This window comes from Akebia trifoliata, chromosome 13 (genome assembly GCF_017979445.1).
Source record: "Akebia trifoliata isolate Shusen 1 chromosome 13, ASM1797944v1, whole genome shotgun sequence".
Taxonomy (NCBI): domain Eukaryota; kingdom Viridiplantae; phylum Streptophyta; class Magnoliopsida; order Ranunculales; family Lardizabalaceae; genus Akebia; species Akebia trifoliata.
The window spans coordinates 8,949,015-8,965,017 of record NC_141387.1 but is presented as its reverse complement, the minus strand read 5'-3'; the positions used below and the strand labels follow the sequence as shown (position 1 = coordinate 8,965,017).

The window sequence follows — 16,003 nt, the reverse complement described above, 5'->3', positions numbered from 1 at the left end:
CCATTGAATTTCCTCAAGTGAAATATATTTGTATATCCAGGAAAAACATTTACGGTTGTACACATCAGCACAGTTTTGTAAGAAGTCAATTAAGCATTTTCTTCTATTATTAAAATACATATAATTATGTATAGATCGATTTTTTTTTTTAAATACCTTTATTTATTTATGTTAATAAAAGGATAATATTCAAAAATACCCATATTTGATTAGCCATATCGATTTTAATACAAAATCCGACCCAACCTCTTTGGACCACCTGTTCGATTTGTTTTTAGACAACGGTCCAAACTCTTGCAAAGAGTAGAGTACTATAAGAAAGATCCTATTGAAACAATGACCCTTGGATGATCCTTGAGATTTTCGATCAAGGGTGGGGCTAGTAAAGAGTTGGTGGGGGCAATGACCCATTTGCCCCTACACCCTCACCTCCCTCCAATTTTTGCCCCCGCAGAACTTTTTGACACTCCTATATTTTCAACAAATTACATGCCCCATTTGTCCCCATTTTCCACACTCTCACCTCCCTCCAATTTTTGCCACCACTGAACTTTTAGACACCCCTATATTTTAACTAATTACATGTTTCATTTGTCTCCATGTCCTCATCTCTCTCCCCATTTACCCCCACACCCATCCCTCCCCTCAATTTTTTGTTGTTGACATTACCTTTTGGCAAGACCTTCTCATGTACTAATTGTAAATGATCTAAATATTATTTTCTTTTAACATTTAATAAAAAATCTCTGAATTTCTCTCTAAAATCATACATCTTCAAGTTCTTCAACTATACAATTAACCATGCTTTGTCCTCACTACAAGAAAACCCTGGCTCTGCTCCTGTTTACGATGGTTTAGGATCCGAGTCAACTGGCAATGTGCTTTATTTCTTCCTAGTGTTAGGTTTTCAATTGCAATAATCATGGACCAATTGTCCAAGACAACTTAATATAATGATTTTGGAAACGTTTTCATTAATTTGGACTGTATAAGCATGTGACCTTAATAAAATTAAAATAAAAGAAGAGAGAATCTACTTAGTCACGGGTTGTCGTGATTAAACAAAGCCATGGGAAGAATAGGACAAAGAGAAGAGAGAATCTTCTTGCTCACGGATTGTCGTGATTAAACAAAATATAGTCAGTCTCTTGGGAATAAAATGATAAATTACTTAAAACACGCTCGTGGAGGAACTTTTTTCTAAATAAAAACAGATGAAAATATTAAAATACCCTTAAATACTCTTATATTAATACTCTAATAATAGAGGTCATTCCATGCATTACGACTCTGAAGACATATCTTCTCATCATTCTGAAAACACTTTTTGAAAGTTTGTTTGAAAACGAAGGTCCAATATAAAAACACACGTTAAATGTCTCAAGAAAAAGTGTACAACTCTTATATATAATAAAAGTTAAAAAACAAAAAAAAAAAGGGTAAGAGTAGTTGGCAAGTCAGAATCCATTAATTCTGTCCACCAATACATCAGAGGAATCACTTTTGGATTTATATAAGATATTTTCATGAATTTATATACATATTAGAAAAAGGCATGATTAATGATTTCAGGGGTCGAAATTTAGGATCATTCATTAATCAATAATTTGAAACCCTAAATCTCTTTACATGTGTGATTTGTGGGTCGATGATGAAAAAGGCTCAAATCCACTAATTAAAAAGAGTCACGCTACACTGCCTGCATTGGACATTGGGTTCAATATTGAGCTGACCTGACAATGTACGGATAATTATAAACTTATTTCTTCGAGATACAAGTTTAAAAAATCAATGATTCTTTACACACTACTAGATCAACTCAATATTGAACCTAGTGTCCAACCCAGACAATAAATCATTTTCCAATTAAAAATTATCAAATGAGACTATTTTTTATGCATCAATCCCTCAAAAGATGGACCAAAAAAAATATATAAATAAGTGGAGTGAAAAAGAGTGTAAAACTGACATTTTGATTATGGATATGGCTAGGACTGTCAACGGATAGGTATCCGATCGGATAGTGCTATATCCGAATTCGAATCCGAAAAAAAATATATATATAGTGATATCCGAATTCGAATTCAAATCCGATCGAATATCACTGACCAATATTCGAATGCGCATCCGAATGAATTATCAAATATCCGATATTATTCGATTCGAATTCGGATATAAAAAAAAATCTTTAATTTTTTTTGTTTTTTAAACCAAGTAAACCATGAAAATTAATAAATTAATTTTTTTTATTAAGAAAAAAAAAGTTTAAACTTACAGAAGAGAAGAAATAGTTGTAAAATCCTTGATTTTTAATCAAACACAAGCACATTCGTCTTCTAACCCTAGATTTTTATTTTCAAATCATATAAAAAATCCCTCATCTTGAACCTCAGTTAATAACTCTTATTTTTGCTCAAATCAATGAATCTTCAACATGTCAAAAGATATCCATAATTTTTTATTATCTTTTTTAGATTCTATCTACTTTACTTTAATAATGAAAGAACGAATCAAAGACGAAAGTGAGAACATCTTAACATCTCTAAATATAGTTCCACCTTCATATCTGTAGATGCACGAAATGGCTCTACACTTTCCTTCTCTTTAAGCTCGGGGGACCTGCAAAACCACCGACGATCATAGTTAGCAAAATTGATCAGTGTAGTGTGTGTTTTAGAGAAGGAGATCGACGAACCTATTTTACTCGTAGTTTTCTTCCTTATATAGGCGTTCAACTTGATTGTTTTCTGCTGTGCCACCCCTTGAGGTGACTTGGGTGTTGTAGTTAGCTTACTCCCTGGACATGTCAGCTGCAGGACTTGTTGCAACTGCCCCATCACTTCTGAGAAAGTCAGAGTTGGCCTGACATGACGTGGGTTGTTAGTAGAACTGGCTTGTTTATTGCTGGCACGCCTGTCAGGCTTGTCATACCGACCTAAGAGGCAGTTGCCCGAACCGCTTCACTGGCTGATGGCCTAGCTCCGAGCTTCGTATAGAAGCATTCGTCGGGGTTAAAACCGAGCCACGACCTCAAATCATTAATCTTGGCCCCTGATCGAGCCACGTGTCCGTGCTCAAGAATTTTCCCCCCAATACCCCTCCCGAGGGCTCGGTCAGAATGATCGGGTACTCGGGAATATTAACACAACAAAAAATTGACACGTGGATGCTTCTTATTGGGTCTCAGCTAAGATTAATGATATCTTTATGGCGAATCGTTACTTAGCCTTCTCACTTCTCGAGGGCGGCGGTCGGTTGGGCTATTATCGCAGTTCGCGCCCTGTCTGTTGGTTTAAACGGCGCAATTATTACATGGAGTACACGTGGCGCCCGGTTAATGGCTTGATTCACGTGCGAATTTCGAACGGTCATATCGGATCTTCCAGCAATTAATGTCTCATCATTATGGCCTAAGAGGTCTCAGCCGTTGATTTCAATCGCGCATCTCGAGGTTTCTCAGGCCTATAAATGCCCCATCCATTCCTCATTGTCGCTTTCACTCTCATTTGCCTCGCCGTTACGCTGTCCAGTTGTCTCCTCGCGTGCCCCCTGTTTTCGTCAGTGCCTCCGCCGCGCCCTCGCCGTGCCATTCAGTCCTTTGCCGCCCGGCGACCGGACGTTTTTCAGTTTCTTCGAAGAGTGAGGTAACGAGATCGAGGCCTCTCCCCTCTCCTCTATCACCCTTCTCTCTTTTTTAAAAGGAAATGGCCAAGGGGAAAACTCATTCCCCCGTTCGCCCTCCGCTGGACGCCGTCCGGGATGTTTTCGGCATCCCCAGCGGCGTGGGTCTATCCTACGTGGATGAGACCCTGACCCAGCGTGAGTGTTCCTCAAGTGCCACTGTGGTACACTGGGGGCAACTGAAGGCTGGCCTCCGAGTTCCTCTCAGTAGGCTTACTCGAGAGGTACTAAACTTCTACAGGAGGGCTCCCGGCCAAATGAGCGGGAACTTCTTCCGTCTAATACAGGCTTTGAGCTGATGAATGATAGACTGGAAGAAGGCCTGCAGCTCGGTCTTCCGGACATTAGGGCGCAGTTTGTCCTTAAAAAATGTCCGAATAGGCCGGGCTTCTTTTATCTTTCTAAGAGGAGAGGGAAGCCGTCCTTGATCGAGCTTCCCGACTCTGACAAGGATTGGTTTTTATTTCCAATCCGACTCTCCGGTCGGTGGGAAGGCGCTTCCGGGGACGAGCTTCCCCCCTTGCTATACCACTCCTTCAATCCCCATGGTGAGTGTTCCCTGGTTTTCTCTCTTGTTTGTTGTTGTTTTTTTTTTTTTGTTGTTGTTTTCTGTGTATACTGATTTTTTGCTGTTCCATTTTGCGCAGATCCGACTAAGGACAAATTCCCTGGTGAATCTGTGGTGATCACCCATCTTCTCTCCAATACCGATCTCTACCACCACGCCACAGCCGCTCTACCCCCTACCATCCGTCCTTCCGATATGGCGCTTCAATCCAAGCGACCCCCACCCGTCCTCGGATCAGACTCCGAGGATGAAATAAACGAGGCTCCGCCGACCCTGCCTACTGGAGCTGTCGGGGTGGTTCGCGCCTCCATGGAGGAGGAAGAAGAGGAAGATCATCAGCCTCTCCTCAAGAGGTTAAGGAGGGGGCCTCGATCTCCGGCTCCCATTTTCCAGTTACCACCACCTCCTGCACCCGAGGAGTCCAATGATCCAGCCGAGCCAACCCAGGCATCTTCGGCTGGATCGGCTCAAAGGGGGAATATGCCCCCTCCCTCTCCATGGGTGGTACAACCCATGATCCGGGGGAGGCCGGTGTCTGATAAGGACTCCGCCTTATCTGACCCGGCGGTAGCCCGGGCAATTTTTGATGCGTCTGCGCTCCCTCGCGACGTCGAGAAAGTTCGCCGGAGTTTTGCAGCTGATTCGGCAAAATTCTCACGCGACGCTTTCCGAGCCTTGGCCGTGGTAAGATACTAGTCCTTTTCTCCTAATTTACTGTGTGTTTTGTTTTCTTTTTCTCCGTCCTTTTAACACCGTTTTTTTTTTCTTTTGCTGATCAGGCTCAGCACGCCATGACCAAGCTCGTAGAGTCTCGCGACGCCTCCGTGGATACCCTTCGGGCCGCGGAAGGTCGTGTTCTTCAGCTTCAGGCTGAAAGGGATGCGGCTGCGGCCAATTCCCAGAGGCTCCAATCGAGCTTGGATAGCACACTATCCGAGCTGGAGCAGAGCAAGGATAAGTTGGCCCTGGCGGAGGGGAAGATCTCCTCCCTGGAGGAGCTGGTGAGAGCGAAAGAGGCGGAGCAGGAGAGGGCCCTCCAAGATCAACTAAATTCCCTCCAAGCCCAGCTGGACTCCTCAGAGGAGGCTTGGGAGACGGCCTACAACAAGTTGAAGGCAAAACTGAAGAAAGCCGAGGCGTTAGCAAAAAAGTTAGAGGCGATCCCAGAAGCCGCTCCGATTGCCACTCCCGAGCCGATTCTCGAAGTCCCAGCTGCACCAGTTGAAGACCAAGCTCCCAATGATGCCGCGGTTGTGATTGAATCGGATGTATAGCTTTTTTTTTTTCTTTTCTTTACCCCTTTTTTGGGGCCCATTTTTGTAATCTCTTATGCAATCAACGAAAATATATATAAATAGATGTTTTTCTGAGACTCTTGTCCTTTCTTGCTTTCTTTTCCCTGCTTTTTATGTTAATGCATATTGCTTAAAAAAAACAAACGAAATAGCTTATTATATTTAAGCCCTTGGGTTCGTCATTTGTCCAAGACCGACATCCTGTCTCGACCATAAGATTTCTCCGTGGACTTGATGCTAGCAAAGAACCGGGCCCCGACTCCGTACTAGATTAGATTTTTTTTTAGTTTATCTTGGCTCCCGTGTAGGGGCCAAGGCTTTTCCTTAATCCAAATCTTCAGTTGGGCTTGGTCCCCGTGGTGGGACCAAGGCTTTTCCTTCAAACCAACTCCTCAGTTGGGCTCGGCTCCTATGGAGAGGCCGAGGCTTTTCCTTAGACCAACTCCCCAGTTGGGCTTGGTCCCCGTGGTGGGACCAAGGCTTTTCCTTCAAACCAACTCCTCAGTTGGGCTCGGCTCCTATGGAGGGGCCGAGGCTTTTCCTTAGACCAATTCCCCAGTTGGGTTTGGCCCCCGTGGTGGGACCAAGGCTTTTCCTTCAAACCAACTCCTCAGTTGGGCTCGGCTCCTATGGAGGGGCCGAGGCTTTTCCTTAGACCAACTCCCCAGTTGGGCTTGGTCCCCGTGGTGGGACCAAGGCTTTTCCTTCAAACCAACTCCTCAGTTGGGCTCGGCTCCTATGGAGGGGCCGAGGCTTTTCCTTAGACCAACTCCCCAGTTGGGCTTGGCCCCCGTGGTGGGACCAAGGCTCTTCTTTGAACAGCAGGCATAGGCGCAAAGATGGCTTTATTGATAATATTTCTTTAAATTGAATACATTCCATGGTGATTGAATCTCCTCCCCTGCCGGCGTCTTTAAGTAGTACACGCCTGTTTCCCCGATCTTGCGCACGATGTATGGGCCTTCCCAGTTACAGCCAAGCTTACCGTTATTGACTTCCTTGGTGTTAGAAAATACCTTTCGTAGAATCATATCTCCGACTTTGAACTCTCTGAGACGCACCTTCCGGTCATAAGACCTCTTCAACACCTGTTGGTACCGTGCCAATCTTTCTATGACCCTTTCCCGTGTCTCATCCAACCAATCCAAATTTCGTGCCACCAATTCGTCATTGAACTCGGTCTCGGCCACTAGCGTCCTCGTTGTAGGAACCTGTATCTCGGTTGGAATAACGGCTTCCGTTCCGTAGGCTAGTACGAACGGAGTAAATCCTGTTGCCCTCCTCGCCGTGGTTCGGTACGCCCAGAGGACACTATGTAGCTCGTCTACCCATCTTCCCTTGTGTTCCTCCAGCTTCTTCTTCAAGTTTGCGAGGATTGTCTTGTTTGATGCCTCAGCTTGGCCATTTCCCTGTGGATATCTTGGCGACGATTGCAGAGAACGGATTCCGTATTCCTTGAAGTACGACTGCACGCGGTTGCCTTTGAACTGAGTTCCATTGTCAGAGATCAGTGCATAAGGGATCCCGAACCGCGTTATGATGTGCTCCCACGTGAATTTGATAACTTCTTCCTCCCGAATCCGTGTAAGGGGAACAGCTTCCACCCATTTAGTAAAATAATCCGTGGCTACTAGGATGAATAGCTTGCCCCCCTTTCCCCGAGGCAGAGGTCCCACAATGTCCATCCCCCATATCGAGAACGGCCAGGGTGACTTCATAGGGTGGAGTTCACTGGCTGGCTGCAGATGCATGGGGGCGTGTTTTTGGCATTGATCACAGGTCCTCACATACCTCTTACAGTCTTCCTGCATCCTTGGCCAGAAGTAGCCCTGAGTGATAATCTTGTTGGCGAGCGACCGTCCTCCCGAATGATTACCGCAGATTCCCTCGTGGATTTCCGCCATTATGAGCTCGGACTCTTCCTTAGAAAGGCACTTAAGAAGTGGTCCCCCGAAAGACATTCTATACAGCTCCTCCCCAACGAGAGTGTACTTGCCGACCTGCCGGAGCAATTTTCTGGCCTCCCCCTTGTCTGCTGGCAGAACCTCTGAGCGCAGATACTGAGTGAATTTTTCCATCCATCCCGACGTTCTCTCGGCCTGTGCGCACTCCTCTCTCTCCTCATGTTCGATGCTTGCTATAGGCAGGTATTCCACAGGTAAAGACCGTCCCTCCGTCTCTCCTAGCATTGAGGCAATGTAAGCCAATGAATCTGCATGCCTGTTCTCGTCCCTGGGTATCTGGCATATCTCCTCCACTTGGTCGAACTTTTCAATCTCTCATTTGACTGAGATCAGGTATCTCGCCATGCGTTCGTCCTTTGCTTCTAAATTTCCCGTTGCATTGGTTGGCTATAAGTTGAGAGTCGGTGCATAGTTTTACCCGGCCGATTTTCAACTCACTTGCCATTCTCAGCCCGTGGATAACTGCCTCGTACTCAGCTTCATTATTTGATGCCCCATACCCGAGTTTGATGACCTTTTCCAATCTATCATTGCTCGGCGTTACAATTACTATTCCCACCCCCGAGCCTGAGTAGTTTGACGATCCATCGACAAAAATTCTCCATCCTGCCTGCTTGTCCCATAGCTCCACTTCTTCTGCCCCTTCGTCTTCATTTTCCAACTCTTCCCAGTTCGGATCCTCAACCGGGAAATCCGCAAGGAAATCTGCCAATACCTGCCCCTTTATTGCTGTCCGGGACTCAAATTGTAAGTCGTACTCCCCGAGGATTACAGCCCACCTCGCCATCCTCCTCGACTTTTCAGATCTGTGCATCATTTCTTTAAGCGGGGTGTCCGTCACAACTCGGATGCGGTGGGAAAGGAAGTAAGGCCTGAGCTTGTGCGCCGAGTAAACAAGCGACAATCCCACCTTCTCCGTCCTGGTGTACTTAACCTCCGATATGCCCAATGTCTTGCTGACGTAATAAATAGGATATTCCCGTCCCATTTCAACTTTAAAGAGAACTGAGCTTACCGATGATGGACTGGTCGCCAGATAAATCCCCAGCTCCTCTCCATCTTCCGGAGAGCTAAGGATCGGTGGCTGCCCCAAATACCTCTTTAGGTCGCTAAAGGCTACCTCGCACTCCGTACTCCATGCAAAATTCTTCTCCTTCTGCAATAACGCGAAGAGCGGGGGCGCATCGATCGGACACCCTGGAGATAAACCTGTTCAGCGCAGCTATTCTCCCTGCCAACTTCTGCACCTGCTTTTGTTAGCGGGGCTCGGCATTTCTACCAACGCCCGGATCTGGTCTGGGTTTGCCTCGATACCTTTCCTGGTGATGAATGTGCCCGAGGAATTTCCCAGAGGAAACGGCGAAGACACACTTCTTCGGATTCAACTTCATTTTGAAACCCCTCAGCCGATCAAATGTTTGCTTAAGGTCTGCCAGATGGTCTCCCGCTCTCTTGCTTTTTACCAACAGATCGTCGATATATACCTCCACAGTCTTCCCGATCAATCCTTCGAACATTTTTGTCACGAGTCTCTGGTAAGTTGCCCCGCATTTCTCAACCGAACGGCATAACTTTAAAACAGAACAGCCCTTGCTCGGTAATGAATGATGATGTTCGTTCCTGGTCCCACTGCTAGGGGGATCTGGTTATACCACCCCGAATATCCGTCCATAAACGACATTCTCTCATGTCCAGCAATGGCATCGACCAACCTATCAATCCTTGGCAGCGGGAAGCTATCCTTTGGGCACGCCTTATTCAGGTTCGTGAAGTCAATGCACACTCTCACCCTTCCATCCTTCTTCGGCACTGCTACTATGTTCGCTATCCATTCTGGGTACTCTACCTCCCTGATAAACCCGGCCTTAAAGCTTTCGATTTCCTCATTCACCTCCTGCCTGAGGCGCGGCGACAGCCTCCGTGGCTTCTGCCTAATAGGTCGGAAGCTTTCATCAACATTTAATCTATGACACGCCACCGACGGGTCTATCCCAGGCATGTCCTCCAATGACCATGCGAATACATCCTTGTTTGCCCTCAGAAGTTGAGTAGTGCTGCCCTCTCCTCCTGCAACATCGTGGTACCGACACTAACTATCTGTCCTCCATCGCCCCCGAGATCCACGGCTTCGACTTCCTCAACTGTTACTCGCTGCTCGCGCAGCGGCTGCTTCTGTAATTGCTACAATGTTCATTAACAGTTGGAGTTACCTTTCTCTTCTTTGGTGGGACGGCCTCGGGGCCTCGGTCTTGCTTCAAAGCCAGGTGAAAACACCTCTGCGCCATCTCCTGATCTCCCCTGATTTCTATTATTCCTTCCTTACCCGGGAAACGAATAACTTGATGGTAGGTTGACGGGACTGCTTTCATCTCGTGTATCCATCTTCGGCCCAAGATCGCGTTATAAGCCGAGTCTGCATCTATTACCACAAATCTTGTCATTACCACTTTAGACCCTGCTGAGATCGGGAGTGTAATTTCTCCTACCGAACTGCTAGCGGCACCGTTGAACCCATAGACGAGGGTCGGCGTTGGCTCCAAACTACCTGAAACCCCCATTCTCTTAGCCGCGCTTAGGAAGAGAATGTCCACCGCGCTCCCCGAATCCACAAGTATTCTTCGGAGCTCGACGTTTCCCACTGGGAGCGCGATTACTAACGCGTCCTGATGGGGCCCTGCCGTCCCCCTTAGGTCACTCTCTGTGAATACGATTGCCCGGGGATCTGCTCCGTGGTTTGTCGTTCCACTACCCGTACTCCTGACGCCACGCTGTTAACCCCGACCATATGTCGGATCTTTTTTACCTTCTCTCGAATCTCCCGCCTAGACGGCACTTCGGCCCCTAATAATCCTGTGATGGTATGAACTATCCTGCGCTCTTCCGTCTCTCGACGCCCTCCTTTAGCTGGCCTTCTTTGCTCGGGCTTTCGCTCAGCTCTCTCGGTAGTCTCCCCACTTCTCCTTCCTCCCGCGGAAACATAACCTTTGAGCTTCCCTGCTTCGATCATATCCTGGATGATATGGCGCAGCCTGTAGCAGTCCTCAATAGGGTGATCCTCAGCCTCATGATACTCGCAGAATGGTTTTCTGGGTTTCCCCTTATACCCCCATGGCGGCTGAACGAAATCGGGCTCCCTCCTTATGTGCCTCAGTATTACGGATAGTTTTTCGTTGAGCGGGGTATACACCCGGCCTCTTTTCCACCACGACTGCTCGTTCGAATCTCTCCGCCTTTTCTTACTTCCTTCCACTCCGGGGTGGGTCGATACCTTTGAAGCGTCTACTCCTCCTTCGCTGTTAGCCACTGTCTAGGTGCTTCTTCTTCTGCCCTTCACAGATTCTTCCACCAGGATGTACTTTTCCACCTTCGCATACAAATCTTCTAGACGAGTAGGATCAACTTGATCAAGGACTCATGCAACCGTGTTCCCGGGATCACCGCAGCGATGCACGCCGCGCATGCTGTGGCCTCGTCCATGCCCTCTACGTCCAGGGCTCTCGTTCGAAAACGGGTTACGAACGACCTAATACTCTCCCCGGGCTCCTGTCGAAGGTTAAATAGAGTGTTAACTCCGACCTTCTTCCTTCGCAGGTGCACGAACTGCCCAACGAACGTTTCTTCCAGCTCGGAAAAGTTCGTAATGGACCCAGCTGGTAAGGCCTGGAACCACATCATGGTCCCGAGCCTCAAGGTTGACGGAAACAGCTTGCAGAGCAACGGATCATCATTTTGGTACAGCACCATTTGACTTCTGTAGTGCAGTATGTGGTCCATGGGATCTCGCGTCCCGTCATAAGTTTCAAACTTTGGCATGTGGAACGACCTGGGTGGTTCTGACTTCATTATCGCCTGCGAGAATGGTGTCCCTTTGAGTTCCCGAATTGCGTTCCGTACCTTTTGCGCGGGATCCTTTCCTCGCGCGAATTCCTCATCCCTCCTTTTGAGCATCTCCTCCACTTCCTTCCTCGTCATGGTTTCTTTAACTTCGAGCTTCCCTGCTGCGTTTTTACTGCTGCTGAATCTTCAGTCCAATCTACCTCCGTTCTTGCCGCTCGAACAGGATGGTCGCTACTCTGCTCTGCCCCTGGGCCTTCCTCGGTCTCCGCACGCTCGCCTAACCTTTGCCTGAGCTCTTCGTTTTCCTTTTTTATTTTCACTATCTCATCATTTTGTTTCTCTAACCCCCTGCGCATTTCCTCTCTCATCTCTGTGAGTAAGTTGTACATTGCTAGCATTGGATCCGGCGCATTTGGGGGCGAGTCTGTTGGTGGTAGATTTGATGACTCTCCACGATTTTCGCCTCTAGTTCTTCCCATATTGGTCGTTTTTCTCCTTGTAAGTTTCCCACGGACGGCGCCAAATTGTAGATGCACGAAATGGCTCTACACTTTCCTTCTCTTTAAGCTCGGGGGACCTGCAAAACAGCCCACTCCGACGATCAAGTTAGCAAAATTGATCAGTGTAGTGTGTTTTAGAGAAGGAGCATTCGAACCTATTTTACTCGTAGTTTTCTTCCTTATATAGGCGTTCAACTTGATCGTTTTCTGTGCCACCCCTTGAGGTGACTTAGGGTAGTTAGCTTACTCCCTGACATGTCAGCTGCAGGAGTTGTTGCAACTGCCCCATCACTTCTGAGAAAGTCAGAGTTGGCCTGACATGACGTGGGTTGTTAGAGCTGGCTGTCTATTGCTGGCACGCCTGTCAGGCTTGTCATACCGACCTAAGAGGCAGTTGCCCAGACCGCTTCACTGGCTGATGGCCTAGTTCCGAGCTTCGTATAGAAGCATTCGTCGGGGTTAATAAACCGAGCCACGACCTCAAATCATTAATCTTGGCCCCTGATCGAGCCACGTGTCCGTGCTCAAGAATTTTCCCCCACAATATCTACATAGAAAATACAAGTCTCGATGATAATTAAAATTTTAAAATCTCTCACTTTTTTACATCTCCTCATTTTTCTCATCTCACATTATGGGGAAGGTGTTGAACATGAAAAAAACTTTGAAGTGGGCGATCTCCTCCAAAATTTTGAAGTAATCCTCTCCATTGGATTACACATGGCATTTTTAATAGATAATTTAAATTTTTGTAAAAATATTGATTGTGAAACAAATATTACACGCCGCGTATTTATAACGAGAAGGGTTTCTTCAAAATTGGAAGCGGACTGTCCGCTTCACAACGGGACTCGTTTAACAGTGTATGAGACTAAAGATGTATAATGATAAAAAGAAAACAGTGTCTTGTCAGACTTTTATTTATATATAATATAATAAAAAACTGTCTTACAACTTTTATTTATATATATAATATAAAAAAAGGTCTTACACCTTTTGTTTAATTGAAAAGCTGTCAGATTTTTATTTATATATAATATATAATATGAAAAATTGTCTTACACCATTTATTTCTATATATATATATATATAATATATATATATATATATATGAGTAGCGTTCAATGGCCAACAGTTTGGCAAACATTTTGGCAAACACATTTTTCAAAACATGGGTTAGAGGTCTTGGAATGGGCTGATTTTTGGTGAGGATGATCTCTATGGTGAGGAGATCATCATCACCAAAAATCAGCCCATTCCAAAACTTCTAACCTCATCAAAAATGATTTACAAAAAATGGACGGTTCACGATTTTTCAACTTGTAAAATGGGGCTAGAAGTTTTGGAATGAGCTGATTTTTGGTGAGGATGATCTCCTCACCGTAGAGATCATCCTCACCAAAAATCAGCCCATTCCAAGACCTCTAACCCATGTTTTGAAAAAGTGTTTGCCAAAATGTTTTGCCAAACTGTTGGCCACGGATAGGGACCCTATATATATATATAGGGTCCCTTTCAGCAACAAACATTTTGACAAACATTTTGGCAAAACATTTTTCAAAACATGGGTTATAGGTTTTGGAATGGGCTGATTTTTGGTGAGGATGATCTCTACGGTGAGCAGATCATCCTCATCAAAAATCAGCCCATTCCAAAACTTCTAGCCCCATATTAACAGGTTGAAAAATTGTGAACCGTCCATTTTTTGTAAACCATTTTTGATGGGTTAGAAGTTTTGGAATGGGCTGATTTTTGGTGATGATGATCTATTCCCTGTAGAGATCATCCTCACCAAAAATCAGCCCATTCCAAAACCTGTAACCCATATTTTCAAAAATGTTTTGCCAAAATGTTTGTCAAAATGTTTGTTGCTGAACATTTCCCATATATATATATATGGGAAATGTTCAGCAACAAACATTTTGACAAACATTTTGGCAAAACATTTTTCAAAATATGGGTTAGAGGTTTTGGAATGGGCTGATTTTTGATGATGTTGATCTCCTCAGTGTAGAGATCATCCTCACCAAAAATCAGCCCATTCCAAAACTTCTAACCCATATTTTGAAAAATGTTTTGCCAAAATGTTTGTTGCTGAACATTTCCCCTTATATATATAATATAATATAAAAAAACTGTCTTACACCTTTTATTTAATTGAAAAATTGTCAAAAACCTGTCATATACTTTTATTTATATACATGATATAAATTAAAAGTATGATATAAGTATTTTACATTGGTATAGGATCGGATGTATCAACATCCGAATTCGTATCCAAAATCTATTTGAATACTTAGAATGTATTCGAATTCAAATTCGATATTCGAAATTTCAAATACGAATTCGAATTTTCGACTATCCATTGATAGGTCTAAACCAAGCTATTGGATGGAAAAAAAAATTGTTGATAGAATCTGAGATCCACCAATCACATGAGCCTGAGTGCATTGGATGCATCCCCAATTTATAACTACTCTGATTAGTTACAAAACTCCCTTTGCTATGTGTAGGCATCAAAATTTAAACGGGTCCCCATCGTTTTCTAAATTAACAAAAGTCCTTTAAATTAAAATTGGGCCTACAAGTCTAAATTATTACTCATTGATTGAGATGGGCTTAATATAGTTTGGATTTGGGTTTTCACAGATAAAGCCCATGATCCAACAAATTTAAGTGATCCACATATTAAATATTGGGCCATACACCTATATAAATGAGTTTGGCCCAATAATAATCTATAGAATCCTTGAAAATTAGATTTTGATAAATTTAACCTTTAAACAAACTAATCAAATCTCTTTAAGTTGGGGTATAGTTGGAAAACTAAATTATCTTTAAGTCTATAAATACAAGAGCCTCCCTTACTTAAGGAGGGGATCTGGATCATTTTCTCTCACAGACAGAAGCTCTCCCTCTAGAAAAGAAGAAGCTTTCAAGTCCTCCAAAGACAAAACAAAGTTCTTCAGAGATCCAGACTTTGATTAAAGAGAAGATCAAGCATCAAGCTCTTCTCCGGAAGTCAAGAAATCCTTCTCAACTGATAAAACGGGAAGTCCAAATAAAAAAAAATATACAAAAATCTTTACAGAAGATCAAGCACAAATAAAGTCATCGTCAAAACAACATTTTTAGTCGATAAAACACAAAGTCTAGAGAAAAGAAAAGTTACATACGTCACTATTTTGTACTTGACTGTTAATCAGATGATAACACTGAAATTTGTACTCTCGTTTTCATCAAAATCAATATAAAATCATTTGTGATCTTATTTCATGAATCTCGAGGTAAATTTCTAAAATTTGTTGTAGTCAAATTTCTGGCACGCCCGGTGGGACGATATTAGCTTCTCATCTTCCAATCGACTACAAAAACAAAAATTAAAGCATCAATAGCATCTCGCAACGTTAATGCTATCACATATGCCGCTATTGAGAAATGTAAGAAAATCCTTTCCTTTAATCATGAATCTGCACAAGTTATCGGTCGCGATCATCGTATAGCACAAACAATGATTGTGTTGTAGATGGGATTACATACAAGAGGAGAACAAGTTGTATAAAGATATGAACTGTCTAATTGCTTTTTATAAAGGGATGACAACGTGGGCCAGATGGGTATATAGTAATGTTAATCCTATCAAAACCAAAGTCTTCTTCCAAGGGATTTTTCCCACACATTATGAGTAAGCCCTCACTTTTACCTAATCACAAGAAGAGAGTTTATATTGCCACACCAACTTTTTTTATGATACACCAAGTAGTGAAATTAAATGTCATGGTTGTTGTTGGATCAAGTCTAGGTTTGATTCTAGTCTATCTAAAACCAACCTAATAAGGGTGGGTTAGATTGGACCTGGAACTAAATCGATAAGCATTGAAACTTACCCAGGCCTGATCGGGTTTTGATTTGATATATAAAATCTAAATAGGCTACATATATTTAAACAAAATATTAGTACAATTTATATACTTTCCCACATTTTATCAATCAGGTCTTGATCGAATCAAGAGATGGTTGATTTAGAACCAATCTAATATTATATTGAATTAAATCCTTATTATAGAGCCCAAATCCTTATTACCGTATTGGAAGTATATGTTTGTGCATTTTTGTGGGAAAATCATTTTCCTTAAAAAACAATGTCCCCCTCTGACA

At 43.9% G+C, this 16,003-nt stretch overlaps 1 protein-coding gene across 1 annotated transcript; it reads right to left on the bottom strand.

Moving 5' to 3' along the window:
• Nucleotides 1-10,194: 10,194 nt before the first annotated feature.
• Nucleotides 10,195-11,480, bottom strand: LOC147387725 (uncharacterized). Its single transcript, XM_086420229.1, has 2 exons — nt 10,909-11,480; nt 10,195-10,801 (listed from the first exon to the last, which is right to left on the bottom strand). The coding sequence occupies exons 1-2, from the start codon at nt 11,478-11,480 to the stop codon at nt 10,195-10,197; spliced, it is 1,179 nt and encodes a 392-aa protein (XP_086276355.1).
• Between the last annotated feature and the right edge of the window lie 4,523 nt (nt 11,481-16,003).

Coding starts and splice junctions, on each gene's coding strand:
- LOC147387725 (XM_086420229.1), bottom strand. CDS start 11,480: ATGACGAGGAAGGAAGTGGAGGAGATGCTCAAAAGGAGGGATGAGGAA. Junction 10,802..10,908: donor TTGCATGAGTCCTTGATCAA/GTTGATCCTACT, acceptor AGTGGCTAACAG/CGAAGGAGGAGTAGACGCTT.